The 21,843-nt window shown below is 42.2% G+C and overlaps 1 protein-coding gene across 4 annotated transcripts in view; it reads left to right on the forward strand.

The window, feature by feature from the left end:
• The window catches only part of IL16 (interleukin 16), a 100,613-nt gene that overhangs the window by 40,781 nt on the left and 37,989 nt on the right, over positions 1–21,843 (forward strand). For all 4 annotated transcript variants that reach the window (XM_045899292.3, XM_064569790.1, XM_045899293.3 and 1 more), the window contains exon 3: positions 20,687–20,795. In XM_045899292.3, coding sequence (XP_045755248.2) covers positions 20,687–20,795 — 109 coding nt within the window. The remainder of the gene's footprint in view (positions 1–20,686; positions 20,796–21,843) is intronic.

Below are 21,843 nucleotides of genomic sequence, written 5' to 3' on the forward strand. Positions count from 1 at the left end.
GCTTCCTCCAGCCATTCTCTAAGGGGGGGATCTGCTAGCAGAGCCTTCTGTTAGCTTTTCCTTCGTCTGAGAATATCTTTATTTCCCCTTCGTTCCAGAAGGGTATTGTCAATGGAGTTAAGGCATATAGTTGACATGAATTTTCCTGCACTTGAAAAGTCTTGCACCCCTTCCTTCTGCCCCCCACATTTTCAGTGAAATCTGTTATTTGTGTTAGCAGTCTTTTTGTTTGGTTTGGTTTTTATACATGTGTGGTGTCTCTCTGGTTGTTTTTATGGCTTTTTTCTTTGTCTTTAGTTCTCAGAAATTTGATTGTGAGGCATCTTGGGGTTGATCTCTTTCTATTTCTTTGTTGCTATCTCCTCATTTTTCCTTTGTTTGGAGAGAATTGGTAAGTGACCGTTAAAACATTTTTATGCAGGCTGCTTTATAATCCTCTCCGGAGGATTCCGACATCAGGTTCCCCTCAGTGTTGGCATCAGCCCTTTGTCTTCTCTCGTTCAAATTATGAATTCCTGGTTCTAGATGCTAAACGTGACTGTTAATTGTATCTCGGCTATTTCCATTATTATGTTCAGAGTCTCTTGATCCGATTTAAATCTTGTGTTTCAGCAGGCAATACCTACTTAAATTTAGCATGTAGTTCTGGACTATTTTTGTGGACCTCTGTTGTAATGACATTTCGGTTTTCGGAGCCCTTGCAATACTATTCTGGTTGGCTTTATTTTTCTGGCACTACGGGAATTCTCACATTCTCCTTGCAGTTCTGCCCGCTGGGGTGGAAAGAGCTTCTCTGGCCTGCCTGGTGTCACTGGTGACCATCTGCTGTGCAGGGTGGGGATGGGCAGGAGATGCTGGGCCTGGCTCTTCTTTTGCCAGTAGGTGGACGGCAGGAAAATGAAGCGTTCAGCTGCCGCTGCCCTGCAGGTGGCTGGACTTCCTGCTTGCGCCCTAGTTCTGGAGTGGGGGCTGGGTCAGCCTGGGGCTTTGCTGCCGCCATTGAGGTCATTGCCGTATGGAGATTGGGCCACCTGCTGGTGCCCTGGTTGTGGGGCGGGTGCTGGGGCTTCCTCTGGTCTTAACGATCTCCTGCCTTTCCTAGTCTTTTGGGCAGGCAAGAGAGAACATTGTTTTCTGTTTGTTTGTCTCTTGTGTTTGCCAATCTGCCGTTCTGGGTTACGGGCCTCTCCAGCACCCAGTCTGGGTACATAGTAGGTAAGAAGCAAGCACGGGGAGCTCCCCATATTGTCATCCTCAAGTGCTGAGTTCCCTACCCAGTTAGCTGTCTCCTTTCTTGCTTTCAGAATTCCTTTACTGCTATCTACTGAATAATTTCCAGGGTATTTAGTTGTATTTAGCAGGGAGGAAGAAAGTGAGTGGACGCCATCTTGTCATGGAACTTTGGAAGTATCCGTCCTACTTATTTTTGAGATAATATAGATGCAATTGCATAGTGATTGCTCTTTGGTAGACTTGCTTCTGTTATTCAAATTATGTTCCAGAAATTCATTCATGTCATTTCATTTTGTTGTAGTTTATTTATTTTTTTCACCGCTCTATGGAATTCTATTGTGTGAACATACCATTCATCCATTCCACTACTGATAGACATTTAGGGTATTTCCCTTTACTCCTCTTTAATTTAGAGACTGCACTGCTATGGCATTTTTGTACCTGCCTCTTTGTGCATTTCGGTAAGTTTCAACAGGTATAAAGCTAGATGTGAAATTAATGAGTCTTAGGGTATGGCATCTTCATTTGTACTAGATACTGCCAAATTAATTAGTTTCTAAAGTGGTTGTGCCAATCTACCCTTCCTTCAGCAGGTATAACTTTCTTGGTTGCTCTGCATCCTCATCAATTCTTGGTATCCTCAAGCTTTAAGGTTTTTTCCAGTCTGGGGGCCTATTAAATTGTTTTTCACATTAATTTATATTTGCATTTTCCTAATTACTAGTAAGGTTGCACACATTTCCATGTTTATGGGACGTTTGAATTTCCTCTTATGTGATATGACCATCTGAACTTTTTTTTCCTTTTGGGTTGTTGGTCTTTTCTTTTTCCAGCTTTTAACTTGTCATTTTACTCTTTTAATTGATGAGTAGGAGTTTTTCATGTTATTTTATTTTAAAAATATTTTATTAATTTATTTTAGAGAGAGAGAGAGAGAGCACGTGACCAGGGGGAGGGGCAGGGGGAGAGGGAGAGAGAGAATCTCAAGTAGACTCGCTGAGCGCAGAGCCCGATGCGGGGCTCAATCCCATGACCCTGAGATCATAACCTGAACCAAAATCAAGAGTCACACACTTAACCGACTGAGCCACTGAGGCGCCCCATGAAGTTCTTCATTTTAATGGGGAATTTACCGATCATGTGCCCTACAGTTTGTGCTGTTTTGCATCTTGTTTGAAACTTTTATCCTTTCCTAAAGTAAACACATTCTATTATAATGTCTATCTTCTTCTATTGTCTTCTGAACATCTTATAGTTTTGCCTTTTGTATTTATGTGTTTAATCCACCTGGAATTGATGTTTGCGAACGTAGGGGTGCATTACATTGTTTCCACATGGTTGACCAGTTGTCCCAGTACCCTCTGCTGGAGTGTTTGTCTTTCCCCGCAAAAGTACAGTGTTAGTTCTGTTACAAAGCAGATTTCTTCGTATGAACACAAAGCTATTCTAGGCTCCCTATTCTGTTCTGTTAGTCAGTTGTTATCCTACTGTCAAAACTCTTTCTTAATCATTACATTTAAAACTAAGTATGTTCTCTTGAATGTAAGTTTCTCTGTCTTTGCTTTTTCAACTATGTGTCTATTTGATGCCCTTTGATTCTTGTTAAAAATTTAAGGATCAGTTTGTGATGTTCTAAAAAACACTTGAAATTTTTATTAGTACTGCATTACATTTATAAATGACTTTATAATATTAACTCTCCCATTTTTGTGAATATGACTTATCTCTCCATTATTCAGGACTTATTTTATGCCCTTCAGTAAGTTTTGTAATTTTCTTCAGAAAGTTCTTATATATCTTTCCTTAGATTAGCTCCTAGACATTCTTTATTTTCTGATACAGTTGTAATGTTACCTTTTTAAAGAATTCTATTTTCTAACTATTTTCTGGAATTGGTAATGCAATTTTAAAGTAGTTTTAAAAATTAAATTCTTTATTTCAAGATTATTGTAGATTCACATAAAGTTGTAAGAAAATAACACAGAGAAATCCATACATCCTTAGCTTCTCCCAAGGGTAACATCTTGGATAACAATAGTATAATATCACAATCGGGTTACTGGTATTGATGTAGTCAACGTACAGAATATCTCCATTCCTGCAAGGATTCCTCATGTTGTCCCTTTATAGTGACCCCACCCCGCCTTTCCACCTTTACCTATGGCAACTATTTCTATGCTTTGGTCATTTCAAGAGCATTGTTCAAATGGTATCAGACAGTGTATAATCTTTGGGGACTGGCTTTCTTCACTAAGCATAATTCCCTGGAGGTTCACCAGGTTGTTGAGTGCATCAGTAATTCCTTTTGATTGTGGAGTCATGCTGCATGGTCTGGATGTGCCACAATTTGTTTAACCACTCACAACAGAAGGAATAGAGATGATCTCAACATTTGTGTGCAGGTGAAAGATACATTTTGATTTCTCTGGGATAAATGCCCAGGAGCACAGTTTTGGGGTTGTACAATTGTTTTATGTTTTATTTTTAAAGAAACTGCCCAACAGTTTTCCAGAGTGGTCTTCCCATTTCACATACATGTAAGCAAAGTATGAATGATCCTGTTTCTCTGCAACCTCGACAGTATTAGATGCCACTATTTTTTATTTTAGCCATTCTGATACGTATGTAGTGATAGCTCATTGTGGTTTTAATCCGCATTTCATCAATGGCTGATGGTGTTGAACATCTTTTCATGTGCTTATTTGCCTCTTCAGCGAAATGTCTGTTCATGTCTTTTGCCCATTTTTAAATAAGATTGTTATTTTTCCTGTGGAGTTTTAAGAATTCTTTATATATTCCAGGTGGTCATCTTTTATTGTATATGTGGTTTGCAAATATTTTATCTAGAACTATAGCTTGTCTTTACATCCTCTTAATGGGATCTTTCACAGAACAAAAGTTTTTAATTTGGATGAAGTCTAATTTATCAATTTTTCCTTATATGAATTATGTTTTTTGTGTCAAGTTTAAGAGTTCTTTCCCTGGCTCTAGATCCTGAATTTTTTCCTCTATTTTTTTCTAAAAGTTTTATACTTTCACATTTTACACATAGGTCCATTTTGAGTTAATGTTTGTATGAGATGAGAGACATGGGCCAAGCTTCCTCTTTCCCCACCTGCCTCCCCACCCCCATCAATGTTCACTTGCTACAGCATCATCTGTTAAAAGGGCTATCTTGCCCTCAAGGAGTGGTGTTGGCACCTTTGTTATAAATCAGGTGAGCATATTTGCGTAGATCTATTTCTGGGTTCTCTATTCTATATGTATATCCCTCTTCCAATACCACACATTTTTGGTTACAGTAGCTACATAATTCATCTCGAAATCAAGTAGGTAGATTTCTCCTATTTTATTGTTCTTTTTTCAATGTTGTTTTTAACTATGATAGTCTCGTTGTATTTCCATATAAATTTTAGAGTAATTTTGTCTATATCTATAAAATATCTAGCTGGGGTTTTAGCAGGAATCGCATGAACTTTATATATGAATTTGGGGACAATTAATCTTTGCTATGTGAGTTTTCCAATCTATGAATATGGTTATGTCTCTCTATCCACTGAGATCTTTGATTTCTTTCATTAGTGTTTTGTGGTTTGCAGCATACAAGTCCTGTAAATGTTTTGTTACATTTATGCCTAAGTATGTTTTTGAGTGATTGTAAATGGTATGCATTTAAATTTTAGTGTCAATGTGTTCATTGCTCATAGAAAAGAATATAATTGATTTTTGTTATGTTTAGTTTGTACCCTGCAAATTGTTGAACTCACTTATTTGTTCTATGAATTATTTTCATAGGAGCCTTGGGATGTTCTATGTAGACAATCATGTCATCTACAAATAAGGACAGATTTGTTTCTTCCTTTTGGATCTGTATAATTTTTATTTATTTTTGTTGCCTTACTGCAGTGGTTAGAACTTTCAGTACCAAGTTGAATGAGGGTTGAGATTAGGTGTTCTTGCTCTGCACCCAATCTCAGAGGCAAAGCATTCAGTTTTCCTCATTAAGAGTGTTGTTAGCTATGGGCTTTGTGTAGCTATTCTTTATGACATTGAGAATGTTCATCTTTATTCCTGGTGCTCTGAGAGCTTATGTTATGAACAGGTGTTTAATTTCATCAGAGGCTTTTCTGCATTGATTGATATGATCATGTGATTTTTCTTTGTTAGCCTGTTAATATGGTAGATTACCTTAATTAATTTTTAAATGAACTATCCCTGCATCCCTGGAACAACGCCACATGGTCATCACGTATAGTTGTTTTTATCTACTGGTGAATTTTATTTGAAGTATTTTGTTAAGGATTTCTACCTCTGCAATCACAAGGAATATTGATCTGTAAGTTTCTTTTTTTTATACTGTCTTTGTCTGGTTTTGGTACCAAAGTAATGCTAGTATCATAAAATGAATTGGGAAGTACTCTTTCTTAGTTTCTGGAAAATTCTGTATACAATTGATGTTAATTCTTTTTTTTTTTTTTTTTTTTTGTCAGTGACAACTTTTATTCTCACTCCAAAATCTTTCATTTTTGAAAGAATTGTTTGGTTGCACAGCTACACTAGAAAAGATAGTTTATGAATGAAACAAACTGGTCACTTCAGTTTCTCTTGAGTAATACAAATAAACAAGATAAAACAGGAAATGTGGAGAAAAAAATTTGAAGACTGATTTATCTCAATTATTCCAAGTCTATTGGTTTTTGAGCAATTCAAGCATCATCTGTAAATATCACAGGACATATGGAATAACAGCAATTGATGTTAATTCTTTAAGCGTTTGGTAGAATTCTCCAGTAAAACTGTCTGGCCCTAGAATTCTCTTGCTTGGGTATTTCTTAATTTTTACAGACTTCTGAAGATTTCTTAACTTTTTTTGAGTTGATTTTGATAGTTTTTTTCCTCAGAATTTTTTCATTTCACTTAATTGTTCAAATTTATTCTATAAAGTTGTTTATAATATTCTCTTATCTTTTTAATATGTATTGTATCTGTAATCATGTCCCCTCTTAACCCATCATGTTATTCGTGTTTTCTCTCTATCTCTCTCTTTTTTTCTTGACCATATTTGCTGGAGTTTCACCAATATTTTAAAATATTTTCCCAGAACCAATTTTTAATTTATTTTTATTTTTATTTTTTTTTAAAGATTTTATTTATTTATTTGACAGAGAGAGAGCACAAGTAGGCAGAGTGGCAGGCAGAGGGAGAGGGAGAAGCAGGCTCTCCGCCAGACACCTGGCTCGATCCCAGGACCCCAGGATCATGACCTGAGCCGAAGGCAGCCGCTTAACCAACTGAGCCACCCAGGCGCCCCACCAATTTTTAATTTAGTCAATCCCCCTCTTGCATATCTCATAAGTCTTGTGCTCTTCTCTAGTATTGTTTCTCCCCTACTTCCTTTGACGATTAGCTCATTAATTATTTTCAGCCTTTATCTCTCTTAATATAAGCATTTAAGATGATAACTTCTTCTATGAGTATAGCTTTATCTTCAGCTGCATTTCACAAGATTTGATATCCAAATTTCCATGATCATTCAGTTCTAAATGCTTTAACATTTCCAATATAATTTCTTCTTTGACCCATGAGTTATTTAGAAAGTGTGATTCTTAATTTTCAAATGCATGAGCATTTTCCAGTTAATCTTTTGCAAAACTTTTTTGAATTATTTTGAAATAATTGTGGATTCCCACAAAGTGGCAAAGTCCAGGTAATATATCGTTCACCCAGTTTTCCCCAATGGTTGCATCTTCCATAAAAACTATGTAGGACATCCAAACCAGAGACCTAACACTATTATGATGTATGTGTAGTTCTGTGCTATGTTACCCCGCAAGTACATCTGTGTAACCACCATCCCAGTCAAGATACAGAGCTGCTCCATCTCCCCCAGCCCCCTACCACTGCCCCTTTACCGTCACACCCAGCCTCTTACCACCCCTAACCTCTGGCAACACGAATTTGTCTTTTGTCTCTCCAGCTGTCTTTTTATCATGTTTTATGGCTGATGGTGGTGTTGTCAGAAAGTGTGGTACTATTCCAGGCCATTGTAATTATTGAGAATTGTTGGATGACGCTGTACACGATTATTTTTTGCAAATATTTTATGTATGTTTGAGGAGAAATTGTATTCTGCTATGGTTAATTGTATTGTTTAAATGCTCTACACACTTTCTGATGTTTATCTGCTTGATCTAGCAGTGTTTGGGGAGTAGGTTAAAAATCTATGCTAGATTTCCCTTATTATGTCAACATAGGGGGGCTAAACAAGGTGTAAACAAGCTTAGAATTGTATCTTACTCATGATTTAAAGCAGGTATTCTATAGTGACTTTACCTCTATTAATTTTTGTTGTGTAAATCTCCTTTTTCTATACAATGGTACCAGATTTATTTTGATTAGCGTTTGTCTGATTTATCTATAAAAGAAGTAATTGACTAGCTGGACTTCATTAAAATTAAAAAGACTGTTGGGGCACCTGGATGGTTCGGTTGGTTAAGTATCTGACCCTGGATTTCGGCTTAGGTCATGATCTCAGTGTCCTGAGATCAAGCCCCATGTCAGGATCTGTGCTCAGCATGGAGTCTGCTTGTCCCTCTCCCTCTGCTCCTCCCCCAGCTCTCTCTCTCTCTCTCAAATAAGCAAACAAAATCTCTTAAAAATTTTTAAAAAGACTGCTCTGTGAAAGACAATTATCAAGAGAATTAGAACACAAGCCACAGAGTAGGATATAATCTTTGCCAAAAACACATCTGATAAAGGACTGTTATCTGAAATATACAACAAAATATATGAAGGACTATTATCCAAAATATACAAACAACTTAATTGAAAAGTGGGCCAAAGTATAAATAAATACCCTACCAGAGAAGATCTACAGATGGCAAGTAAGAGCATGGAAGGATGTTGCGCATCATAGGTCATCAGGGAAATGCAAATGAAAACAAGCATGAGCCACCAAAATACATGTATTAGAGGGCCAACACAGGGAACACTGAGGACGCCACACGCTGGTGAGGATGCAGAGCAACGGAGACTCTCATTCTCTGCTGGTGGGAGTGCAACATGGGGCAGCCACTTTGAAAGACAATTCGGTGGTTTCTTAGAAAACTAAACGTAGTCTTGCCATATGACCCAGCACTTGGGCTCCTTGGCATTTACACAAAGGAGCCGAAAACTTGTGTCCACACAAAATCCCTCATACGGGTGTGTACAGCAGCTTTGTTCGTAATCACCCAAATTTGGAAGTAACCAAGATGCCCCTCAATAGGGAGGTGCATTCATACACTGGATGCATCTGGACAATGGAATATTGCTCAGCCCTGAAAACAAATGAGCTGTCAAGCCCTGAATGGGCGTGGAGGATTTTCACATGCATATTACTAAGAGAAGGAAGCCAATCCGAAGAGCCTACACACTGTATGATTCCATCTACATGACATTCTGGAAAACGCAAATCTACGGAGACAGTTAAAAGATCAGTCGTTGCCCAGGGTGAGGCAGCTGGAGAGGTGAATAGGCAGATCACAGGGGCGGTGAAGTATATACTGGGTATGAGATTACAGCTATGGGTACATGTCAGTACACATTTATCCAGACCCACAGGAGGCACGCCACCAAGAGGGAGCCTCAGGCAAACTGTGGACTTTGGGTGATGATGACATGTCAATGTAGGTTCATCCTTGGTAACAGATGTGCCCTCTTGGCATGGGATGCTGATGGTGTGGGTGCAGAGGGTACATGGGAAATCTCTGAACCTCCCTCTCAATTTCATTTAAGCCTAAAACTGCTCTTTTTTTTTTTTTTTTAATTTGACAGAGAGAGATCTCAAGCAGGGGGAGGCGCAGAGGGAGAGGGAGAAGTAGGTTCCCCGCTAAGCAGGGAGCCCAATGTGGGGCCCAATCCCAGGACCCTGGGATCATGACCTGAGCCGAAGGCAGACGCTTAACCTACTGAGCCACCCAAGTGCCCCCTAAAACTGCTCTTAAAAATGAAGTTTTTCTTTAAAAGTCAAGTGAAGTGTCTAAAAAAATTTTTTTAAGTAAATTTATCCTGACAATCCTTGTCTTTTAGCTGGTTCATAGAGCCTCTTAAATTATGCATACACTTGCATGTAAAATTATTTCATTTTAAATATTTTTTCTATTTTCCTGTTTTTTTTTTCTGTTTCTTTTTTTGTCTTTTTGGTGGTCATATTTTTCTCATTCTTCTTCTCCTTTATTGGTTCTGTTTATAACTCTGTTTCTGTAATTTTATGATTACCCCAGAAAATTTGGCATGCACATCCAGGTTTTCAATGTTAAACTTACCAGTTTTTACTTTTACCCTCCTTCCGAATGGTGCAAAAACCACTGAATATTTTCATTCCACTAGTGCTCTCTCTTGGCTTATATCCTATTACTTTCAGGTAATTCAGCTCTATTTTTACATATATATTTATATATATATAAATACAAATATATATATATCTTCTTCCTCCCTTCTCCCACCTCCCTCCCCTCTTCCTTCTTCCTCCCTCCTCCTCCTCCTCTGTCTTCTTTGGAATTTCATCTGTGAGGATATACTGGTGGTAAACTCTCTCAGGTTTTCTATCCGAGAGGCCTTGATTCCACTCACTCTTAAAGATACGTTAGCTGGCCTCCAAGTCTACGCCGATGGTTGCTTTCTCTTGCCACATTGGATTAATTATTCACAATTACCGCTGAGACAAGAGCTTTGGGTTTAATCCTTGCTCATTTAAAGACGTCTGTCTTCTCTCTGGCTGCTTCACAGATCTATGTGTTTCGATGTTCCGTAGCTCAACCAGGAGCTGTCTAAGTACGTTTTTCTTTTTATTCATTTTATTTGGGATTTGTTGGGTTTCATGACCCTGTGGATGGATGATTTCATCAGGACTGGAAGAACCGCATACACGCACATGTGCAGTGAGTCTCGTTCTGGAAGGCTGGTCTTTTTTTTTTTTTTTTTAAGATTTTATTTATTTACTTGAGACAGAGAGAATGAGAGAGAGAGAGCACATGAGAGGGGGGAGGGTCAGAGGGAGAAGCAGGCTCCCCGCCGAGCAGGGAGCCCGATGCGGGACTCGATCCAGGGACTCCAGGATCATGACCTGAGCCGAAAGCAGTTGCTTAACCAACTGAGCCACCCAGGCGCCCTGGAAGGCTGGTCTTTTTCAGATCAATTCTCTTGTCCCCTCTGCAGTGCTCTCTCAATCCACCTGGTTACTTTCAAATATCAATAATTTTGTGATTTTTAAAATTTCTTTGTACTTTTCCCAACTCTGCTTAGAAACTTTCACGGTTCCTCTCTCCTCAAATTGTCCAATCATCTCTTTTATTTCTTTAAAAATTTAAATATATTTATTTTGCTTTCTGGGTCTGTTTTTCCCACTACTGGAAGTCTTTGCAGGGCTGATTTTGGTGTGTATTGCTCCTTCTGGTTCTCTCTCATGGTGCCTATTCCAATATGTGTTTTGTTTTTATTATTATTATTATTTAACTTTTTTTCTCGGAGAGCTTGTAAGTCTTGTTAGTTTCTTGGTGGGAATCTTTGTGACCCAAGTTAAAGCTTGTTCCTCCAGAGAAGATTCGAATTTGTTTCTGCCAGGTGGCTGGGGCACCACCAGCCTGGAACCATTTTGAACTACATTCTTGTCTAGAGGTTTTTCAAGACATGCATGTGGTATGAATTAGGGTTACCAAGTCCTGTGAGGGCCATCTGGTAACTGTTAATCACCAGCAAATCAGAAAGGCTTTCCCTCCTTCCATTAGGGCCATTTCCAGACTGACAATTTTCATGCAGTTCCTGAGGGTGGGAGGGAGGGTGTACATTTCAAATGAGGATGTAATTAATGGGGGCTTCCTCTATGCTGAGTGTCCTCTTGAACTCTGCATCTTGGGAAGAAATCGGGACTTTCTGTCTGCTCCCGACATCCCAGAAAGCTATAGAAGGTGAAGTTCAAGTCCAGCTGGTTCATAAAGTGATTTCGGGGCATCAGCCAGCTTCTGGGCTGCTTACCTGCCAGGAAAATTGTGGTGCGGCTTTTTTTATTTCTTGGCTTCTGAGAATTCCTTACTCCTTTGCTCTTTCATTGATACATTCCCACCCCATCCCACGCTTTTACTTGGTTTTAGCAGAGGGATCAAAGTAATGAGTTACTATCATAACATCCTCAATACTGCGTCGTCATTGTTTTCTATTACAGACAACGGGATAAACATATTTCTACACACATCTTTGTGTATTTTGTCCGGTTATTTCCTGTAACAAATCCCTAGACTATGAAAAAGATGTGACAGAATTGAGAAATAGCTGGGAACCAGACTGTCAATACTTGGTGACTGGTTGGATTATTCGGGTTCTTGCTGGTCATCGATCCAGGTACTTCGCATGATTTCATTTAAATCTTCTGAAAATCCCACAGGACCCGATATGATAAAAACTCGACTGAGGGTCATTTCTATTAAATTAGTAGAAATACAAACCCTGTTTTGGCAGAAAAAATATTCAGTTTTTTTGGAAAAGTGATATTCCCCAGAGTTGTAAATTTAGGAGAGCGCTTACAAAACTAGTAAGAGGAGTAAATTTTTGACTAGACAACATAATTTTATAACGTGAAACAAATATGTAAGACTAGGTTGGAAGGAGATGAATGAAGGGTGGTCCTATCAGTTATTAAAACAATCGCCCACAAGCATCTCAGTGCTTTCCCACTTTTAAGCTTTCCTTGGGTCTGATTAGCAGAGACAGTCCCTGGTTTTCTCAGGAGGCAGCTATTTTGTAGGGAGACATCACTACAGAGGTATGAGGCCTGAATTTATTCTTACAGAATACATTTGGTGGGGTACTCTCGAAGAAGGAAGAAGAGCAAGGATGGGCAACTGTAAGATGGGACCGGATGCAGAGGTCCATGGGGCAGGGGATCTGGCTCACTGGGCCAGGAGGTGTGGGTCGGTCTGAGCAGTGTCAGAGAAGGCATGGGCTGGGGAGCTCAGATTGGATCTTGAATCTATCAGAGACAGATGCACCAGAGATTCAATCAGGCTCAAGAGGCGCATTTGCATCTTTACGAAATCATGCTAGCAGAAGAAGCAGTCCAGGGCAGGGACATCATGAATGAATAAATGAATGCTCCTTTCAAAGTGATTTTATTAAGATATAACTCATACACTGTATAATGTGTCCATTTAAAGGGTACTAGTAAATGGTTTTTAGCATATTTGCAGAGTCGTGTAACTGTCACCACTATGTGATTTTATGTTATTTTGTTTTATTATGTTTTTTGTAGATAAAAGGATTTTAATTGTGGAAAGCGCATGAGACTCATCAAAAGAAACTCTAGAGTAAACAATAAAAGAATTCAATAAAAGAATAAGGGGTGTGGTGTAAAAATTAACATAAAGAAATCCGTATTTTCCTTGTGTACAAACTGCAGTTAAAGTCATGGAAGGAAAGATTACATTTACAACAGAAGCAAATAAGCAAAAGACCAAATACCCAGGAGTTAAGAAGACACATCCAAGACCTATGTGACTATCTGATTTCAGAACATTTTCCTCACTAGGAAAAGAAGCCCCACGCTCATTAGCAGCCACTTTCCACCCACCCTGCCCCCCAGCTCCTGTCCATCCTTAACCATCCACGATTCTACTCCCTGTCTCTAAGATTTGCCAATTTTGAACTTTTCACAAAAAAATGGAATCACAGCATATGTGGTCTTTTGTGATTGCTTTTTTCCACTTAGTATTATGTTTTTGAGGGTCATCCACGTTATAGCACGTCACTCAACCCCGTCCCAGCTCTTGGTCGTCTCTCAAATTTTTGTGATTGTCCAAGGAGTGTGTCTTGTTTTTAAAGCGCTCAGTAGGTGAGGGTCTGTCAACCAGCCCGTGTCCCAGAGGGGAAGATCTCGGTCAGCACCTAGATTTAGGTGGCTTGGAAGCCAGACCCCCAGGCAGCCGCTTTTAAGGAATGCGCATATATGCAGTCCTGTGGGACCACAAGGGTAGGCCTGCTGACCAGCAGAGCCAGGTGATGCAGAGGGGTCCCCTGGAAGCAGCCACAAGCACTGTTGCTCAGACACGTGTATGGCTCCTTCCTGGGAGATGCCAACGAGGCAAAGGTGACATCCCCGGCCCACATTCCCCAACAGCACCTCCAGAACCTCCAGACGTGTGCCAGATCGGAAGCCCGTCCCTAAGCCTGAAGCTCTAGGACTAGCAAGTAAGCCTCTTTCTCAGACAGGCTGGGGTTGGGGGGGGCGCTCAGTCTGGCCGTTGTGCATTTCCCTGGGGGTGGTAGCATGCCAACGACTGTCTCTCCAACAGTTGCAGTCCCAGGGGACTGAGGAGCGCAAGCCCCCCACACCCACTCCCAGCCCCCAAAGCCAGGTGCTCAAACGGGGTCCCCTGCAGAAACGGGGTCACCAGCACCAGATGTAAAAACCGGCACATCAGACGTGGGTAGAAGCTTCCCTCTGGGGGATCCTGGTGCTCTGGAGTCCAGCAGAGGGGGGGCACGAAGCTGGCACTCACCAAAAAAGAAAAAAGAAAAGAAAAGAAAAGAAGAAGGAAAAGAAAAGAGAAACAAGAGAGCGAAGAGGGAAAGATGCGACCCAATGGCTTTATCCCAACAGCAGAGGGGTGGCAGGAAGATGGCGCCCACCGGTTCTGTCCCCTGTGAGGACCCCCCGCAGGCCCCTGACCCTCAGACCGATGCTTTAAAATGAGCAAATGAGTCTCTTTCCCATAAAATCTGGGCACTTTTCAAAGGGCTGCTTCCGTCTGACCCTGGGGTGGAGAGTGTGAGCCAGCCCCTTAGGAGACGGTCCTCAGCTTACTGCAACCCCGGGGGTTTCAGGGGGCATGAGCCCCAGGGGTCTTCAAAGCCCAGTGTTTTGAGGGTTCATTTCTCAGGAGCTTTAAAAGTTGGGGTGCCCGATGTGGGCTACAGACTCTTGACTCTGCCTGGGGGAGCTCCATGCTTCGAGTTCCCTCCTGAGTGTGGGCCGCCCCATCAGGGGTGGGATCATGAGGCTGTGTCTCAGAATCCCTGCCGTCCCCCTACCCTCTCTCGTTTGCCTGATGTAAAGGGGTCTCCCTGCCAGTTTGTAGTTTGTTTGTTTGTTTCCTGGAGCAAATAGTTCCACATGTGGCTGTAGATTTCGCGTGTCTGTGGGGGGAGGTGAGTTCAGTCCCCCTAGTCGCCATCTTGAACCAGAGCCTCCTCACTGTGTCTCTGATTTGCATTCCCTTGATGGCTAATGATGCTGAATATCTTCATGTGCTTCTTGGCTTCTCGTGTGACCTCTTTGGGAAGGTATCCATTCAGACCCTTTGTCCATCTAAACAATTGGATTATTTGTCTTTCTATTATTGACTTGTAAGACCTCTTTATATGTTCTCCATCCAAATCCTTCATCAGGTACATAACTTGCAAATCTTTTCTGCAGTTCTCTGGGTTGTCTTTTCACTTCCTTGATGGTCTCCTCTGAAGCACAGGTTTTGTAATTTTGAGGAAGCCCGTTTCCACATTTTCTTTTATCACTTGTGCTTTTGGGGTCACATCTAAGAAGTGTTTTCCTAACCCAAGGTCATGAGGATCTGTGTTTTCTTCTAAGAATTTTTTTCAGTTGTAGCTAGTGTGTAGGTCTATGATCCATTTCGAGTTAATTTTTTTGTCTATTGTGGGAAAACAGACCAGTTCATTCTTTGATGTGTGGATGTCCAGTCGTCCCAGAACCTTTTTTTCAAAATATCCTTTAAGGGGCGCCTGGGTGGCTCAGTCAGTGAAGCGTCTGCCTCCAGCTCAGGTCATGATCCCAGGGTCCTGGGATCGAGCCCCAAGTCGGGCTCCCTGCTCAGCGGGGAATCTGTTTCTCCCTCTGCCGCTCTCTCCCTCTTGTCCTCGCTCGCTCCCTCTTGTCCTCACTCTCTCCCTCTTGTCCTCGCTCTCTCAAATAAATAAATAAAATCTTTTTAAAAATTCTTTTAAAAGACTCTTTCTAGACTCCTAGGCCATTGTAATATTCCAACGTCAGAGGCATACTCTGAAGGAGGGCAGAGCCAGCAAGAATGGACATGTTGGGGCATTTGGAAAGGTAGAAGTACAATGTGACCGAGGTCATGCAGGGAGCCCTGTGGGAAGGAGGACTTGAGAAGGATTTCTAGTTTCTGTCCCCACCCTTCCTCTGTACAGCAGGAAGTGTGTGGCCTTGGTGTCTCCCGTGACCATCCTGGAGCCCATCTGCCAGGCCTAGTTGCTCATCCTCATGACTCACAGATCAAAGCCTGTTGCTGCATCATCAACCCAACCACCGTAAGTGAGCCTCGACCCAGAGGACAGTTGGATGATATTTCGCGGTTCCCTTAGCCTGGCACTGTTATGGTGTCTCGGTTCAAAGAGAAAATGAAAAGACTCCTGTGTAAGCGGAATGCAGTCCGCTAACTCCGGAAGCTTCTGCCGGCCATCAGGGATCCACACCTAAAATGAGCCCTCCTAGGAAAGCAAGGGCTCCTTCCAGCCCCCGGGGAGGACTTTAGACTCCAGAACAACGTTGCTTATAGGACACAGCGCCCCAGAACTCTGCACCTTCATTCTGGGTGTGTCCCCCCCAGGTCCTGGGCTCTTTCCGTGTTTGAGGGTTGGCTGCTTAGCCCCTGCAGGCACACGGCTGATCGTCACGTTGGGAAAAGAGCCCCCCGGCTGTCCCACCGCATTCCCCACTCAGGCACTGGTCGGGCCGACCAGCGTGGGCACTGCAGCCCGAGCAGCGATGGGCTCATCTCTGATGGCAACGAGGGGAGACGCATCTGGAAACGTGTCTGCTAGCCCATGACCTCAGTACGCGTCCTCGGCTTCCAGGGCTGCCCCACCCTGGCAGCAGGAACAGAAGGGTCGTGTTCTGTGTGCTGCCAAGGGCGCCTTACTGCGCCCAAGTTCACGGGGATCCCGCAGAGGCTCCTTTGAGAAGAAGCCACGCCACCCAGGACATCCTGCCTGAGACTGACCAGGCGCCTCTGGGAGCCAAGGAAAGCGATGTATGTGGTTCTCGAGAACCATCTTCTACCATGTGATCATCTCCCAGAGGACAGTAGCCCCTTAGATCTTTAAACATATCCATCCGTTGTGTTCTGAAGTGTGGAAGTGTGGAAGGCGATTAGAGAGGTTGTTAAATCAACCCCCTTGGCTTACAAAGGGGGAAACTGAGTCTGAGCAATTAGGTGACAAGCCCAGGGTAGTGTGAGTTTTAATGTTGCTGGTCTCATACCCTCTACCCACTCCATCCCACAGTGCATTTCTGCTAAAGAAACCATTATGCTCAGAGTTGCATGGATTGAAAAGAATGAACTAGATAGACCTTGAAATAATCCCAGAGTGTGGATGAGTGCTGGGTTCTTGTTGGTGTCCAGGAAGTTGCAGGCCCACAAAACTTGTGCACTCTGCCTCTATTTTGGGAACTTTTCAGGGTCATGTAGTTGGGCTTTTTTTTTTTTTTACATGTCTGATAGAAAATTGCCTCTTGGATCCCACCTTCGGTTGGTGGTAGTACATGTCCGTTCTTCCCCGCACTAGCCCTCCAGGGAGCCAACTCCCACCATGGCCACACCAGAGCGAAGCACGTCGAGTCTACACGACTATCCGAGTTTGGCACTTGCTGGGTCGACGCAGTTTGCTGGAGCCTCCAGCTAGTTCAGAGACTGGCTCCGTGGCAGAGGGAAGGGACCAGCCGCCTGCCACCCAAGTCTGAGAAGGTCCTGGTGGGAGGACGCAGAGCTATGAAGGAAGGGACTCCTCCGTGCTGTCTTGTGCTTGCAGAGGGGGCTCCACGACCTGCCTGCACACCGTGGGGTCGCTGCTCCCACTGCCCAGTAAGAAGAGGCTTCACCACTGGTGTGCAGAGAGCAGAGGGGTCCAGGGGTTCATCTGGCTGGTTCTGGATAAAGCTTCCTACAGCCAACCCTGAAACCCCAAAGAAGGCTTCCCTCTTCTGAACATGACATTCATCTCCAGGTAATCTGGACCAAAAAAAAAAAAAAAAAAAGTCTCCACTTCCTATGATTCTCCTGCCATCAATTGGCTTTGCTTGTCGAGCTATTTCTAAATTTTGTTTTGGACAGGGAGCTTAATAAAGATGATGGAAAGAAAAAAAGAAAAGAACATTCAACATACTGTCTTAAGTTTACTCATGTGACACTTGAAATGCATATAAAATGGCATTTTGTTTCTGGTCTGGTTGTAAAAGTCATCCACGCTTGCTGTAGGAAACGTGGAACATACAGGGGGTAGTGAAATTGGAAAATAGGTATGCATAACCCCATCACACAGACACGCTCTGCCAGCTCGTAAGAGCAGGACCCCGTCCACTGACATAATCTCACTACCTGGAATAGGGCCTCGTGCATAGTAAGTGCTTCATAAACATTTGATGAATGGATAATGTTACTATTTTGGTGTATTCATTTTCAGTCCTTTCCTTCTGCCTATGTTACATGATTATTGTGAGATCTATTCATAGCATCTTTTTTTTTTTTTTACCTACCATGATAATACAACCATATGTATATTACAAAAATTCTTTATAAACATGATTTTTAAAGATGATTTATGTTTGTATATACCTCGCTTACTTATTTATCTTCATCTTTTTAGAGATTTGGGGGAAAATCCACATTTCAAAGGTACTTTGCAAATAAGGCTGCACTTTAGACGAGAAGACGTATTGGCTGTCTTACTAGGTTTCTCTATGTTCAGCGAACCCAAAAGAGCTACGGAATTCACATTTAATTGTTTACTTGCATGGTGTCCCTGGAGAGCATGGAGAAGTGGGAATAATGACCCATGACATTAACCAGGCACCGACAAGGCTGGCTTTGAACAAAGGTGGGCCTCTCAGTTAGAAGAGGGCGGCAGGTACCCCTAACAGACCTCTACCCCGGAACACTTAAATACCAGGTAGCATCCAAACCGACAATAGTTTCTAGGTCCAGTGACAAATACCCAAGATTCCATACTCAGCAAATAATTTAAGTGTGACAACCACAAAATAACATTCTCAGACATGCAAATATTCAGAGAGCTTTCCATCTGCATGAGAGCTTTCTTGAGAGAGAGCTTTCCATCTGCAGAGAGATTTCTTGAGAGAAAACACACACACACACACGCATGCATACACACTCAAGGATGATGGTAGTGAGTAATGCAACCAACATAATTCAAGAATTAGTTCAAGATCATTGTGGGTAATAAAGTTATATAAAAACAGTTCTAGGCAGAGAAATAAAATAATAATACCATTATCCTCATTATTGACCTCTTTCCCTCTGTCCTTCCATCCTCTGTCCCTAAAACCCCCAAGTCATATGTTTTCTGTTCCATTGTTCACTCTGACGGAGAAATGAGTCCGAGCATACTGTTTAACATATTGCTTTATAAACTCAGCACCATGGGAGAGTGCTCCAACTTATTAGTATAAAAAAAGAGCAAGGAAAATGTGAACAATACGGCAAGAAAACGAAGAGAACCATAACCAAATATAACTTGAGAATGCTGGTTTTTAAGGCACTAAATTAAATCTTCAGAGATGGAAATCAGCAATATAATAAAATCATAATACTCTCAAGAATGCAAGGATGGTTCAATATTAAGAAACCTATTCATGTATGTTGGCGGGGATGCGGAGAAAGGGGAACCCTCCTACACTGTTGGTGGGAATGCAAGCTGGTGCAGCCACTCTGGAAAACAGTATGGAGGTTCCTCAAAAAGTTGAAAATAGAGCTACCATATGATCCAGCAATTGCACTCCTGGGTATTTACCCCAAAGACAGAGATGTAGGGATCCGAAGGGGTACGTGCACCCCGATGTTTATAGCAGCAATGTCCACAATAGCCAAACTGTGGAAAGAGCCGAGATGTCCATCGACAGATGAATGGATAAAGAAGAGGTGGTATATATATACAGTGGAATATTATGCAGCCATCAAAAGGAATGAGATCTTGCCATTTGCAACGACGTGGATGGAACTGGAGGGTATTATGTTGAGCAAAATAAGTCAAACAGAGAAAGACATGTATCATATGACCTCACTGATATGAGGAATTCTTTTTTTTTTCTTTTTTTTCTTCTTCTTATGTTAATCCCCATACATTACATCATTAGTTTTAGATGAAGTGTTCCATGATTCATTGTTTGTGCATAACACCCAGTGCTCCATGCAGAATGTGCCCTCCTCAATACCAACCACCAGGCTAACCCATCCTCCCACCCCCCTCCCCTCTAGAACCCTGTTTGTTTTTCAGAGTCCATCATCTCTCATGGTTCGTCTACCCCTCCGATTTCCCCCCTTCATTCTTCCCCTCCCGCTACCTTCTTCTTTTTTTTTTCTTAACATATATTGCATTATTTGTTTCAGAGGTACAGATCTGAGATTCAACAGTCTTGCACAATTCAATATGAGGAATTCTTAATCTCAGGAAACAAACTGAGGGTTGCTGGGTAGGGGGCGGGTGGGAGGGATGGGGTGACTGGGCGATAGACACTGGGGAGGGTATGTGCTCTGGTAAGCGCTGTGAATTGTGCAAGACTGTTGAATCTCAGATCTGTACCTCTGAAACAAATAATGCAATATATGTTAAGAAAAAAAAAAGAAGAAGAAGAAGAAGGTAGCAGGAGGGGAAGAATGAACGGGGGAAATCGGAGGGGTAGACGAACCATGAGAGACGATGGACTCTGAAAAACAAACTGAGGGTTCTAGAGGGGAGGGGGGTGGGAGGATGGGTTAGCCTGGTGGTGGGTATTGAGGAGGGCACGTTCTGCATGGAGCACTGGGTGTTATGCACAAACAATGAATCATGGAACACTACATCTAAAACTAATGATGTAATGTATGGGGATTAACATAATAATAAAAAAAAAGAAACCTATTCATGTAGCATTCATTCCACAGAAGTTTCTAAGTGCTTCCTATGCACAGAACGGGGGAACTGACTGACATGAAACACATCTACATGGCTTCCCGTTCAGGGGAGGTCTTTCCTCCATTGGTCTATCTCTGTCATCACTGATCACTCGTACTTGTTTTCTTACTTGCTGAGGGCCTTCCTCCACTAGAACAGCATTGTTCCAACATCGGTGTCCTGGCCGGCTTGTTTGCACCTGTTTCCCCAGAGCATGACTAAGAATCAGAGACCTATTGGCTGACATGGTTATTTGGCGTCTGTTGCCTTAGATCAGTATCTACACAGTCTATCTATTCACTCAATTTTTATTAAATGGGCGACTCTATCTATAGATGAATGGATGACGGTGATTCTAAATCCCTTTACAGAGCCTACAATTTACTGGTGGAGACAGACAATCCAACCAGAACTTCCATGGCCGTGCCCAAACCTCCGCTGTCTACGCATGTTTTTCTGTTCTAACTGGCTTGCTGAATAAAAGGTGGGAACTGTTTTGCAGGAAGCTTCCACAACTTCTTCCCGAGAAAAGTCTGGAAAAGTAGAAGTGCAAAGTAGTACTTTCCTGCTTCCCAAAGCCTGTCATCAAAGGACACGCAGCAATTCAACCAGTAAGTGCGTCATGGAACTGTCCTCAGGAATGAAGCCTCACTGTCTCTGAGGACCAGGAATATCAGTGACGTGGAGAGATCTGGGGGAGGGTGGGTCTCGGCTGGTTCAGTTGGATTAAACATGGCTGTGGTCTGCTCGCACTCTGGGAGTGCTTCTGTGTCCATGGCACTTAAGTGCCATGTTGGGAAGAGCCGACATAGGGGACAAAAGACAAGGGCTTTCCTCTTGCTCTGTCTTCTGACGTGCTCCTTGATTTTAGGAAGGCTACTGGCTCTCCCAAGGTCTCCAGCACCTCATCTGTCACCGGATGGGAGTGGAGGCTGAAGGATGTCAGGATTCTTGGTTACTGCAAAGAGAATAGCCCTACTCCAAAGTCAGGGCATTTGAAGAATGCAGAAAAGCATCAAGAGATGCTTTTTCTTATCACCGCATGCTGATATTAGAAATAATCCATGTTAACCTTTTCCGTTCTTCCCCTCCTATGCCTCTACATGCCTATAGAGCTCGCGTCCATGCACGCGCATACACACAGCACGACTTCATGTCCTTGGAAATTCTTCTGTAAACACCATGCCCAGTGGGTGCCTCGTATTTCATTATGTGAATGTGCCTAACCTAGTTAACCAACTCCCTAGTATTAGATAACTAATTTATTCTCCGTTTTTCACTAAGATAATCAGCATTGTTGGGTTTGTCCACGAAATTGTGCTTACGTTTGTGATGATTTTCTTCGGGAAACATACGGGGCGGTGGATGGGAGCATGGTTAGGAGTGCACACTTGCTTCCAGAACTAATGATCCATGCAACCTTGGGCAAGTGCCTTCAACTCCGTCACATATTACTCAGCTGTAGGATGCGCTCTTTAAACCATGATTGCCAAACTCATTTCCTATTTTGGGACTGCTAGTTGCTTTTTTTTTTAATCATAAGTTTTTGCTTATTTCCCCCTTTAGAATAATTTCCTGGAAATAGAATTTCAAAAGGCAACTACACCTTAGATTTTGATCTGTGCTGCCAAATTTAAGTAGCTAAGACTCCAAAAATGT

This window comes from Mirounga angustirostris, unplaced genomic scaffold, assembly GCF_029215605.1.
Source record: "Mirounga angustirostris isolate CCGP_5_RB_7025 unplaced genomic scaffold, mMirAng1.0.hap1 SCAF_9, whole genome shotgun sequence".
NCBI lineage: Eukaryota > Metazoa > Chordata > Mammalia > Carnivora > Phocidae > Mirounga > Mirounga angustirostris.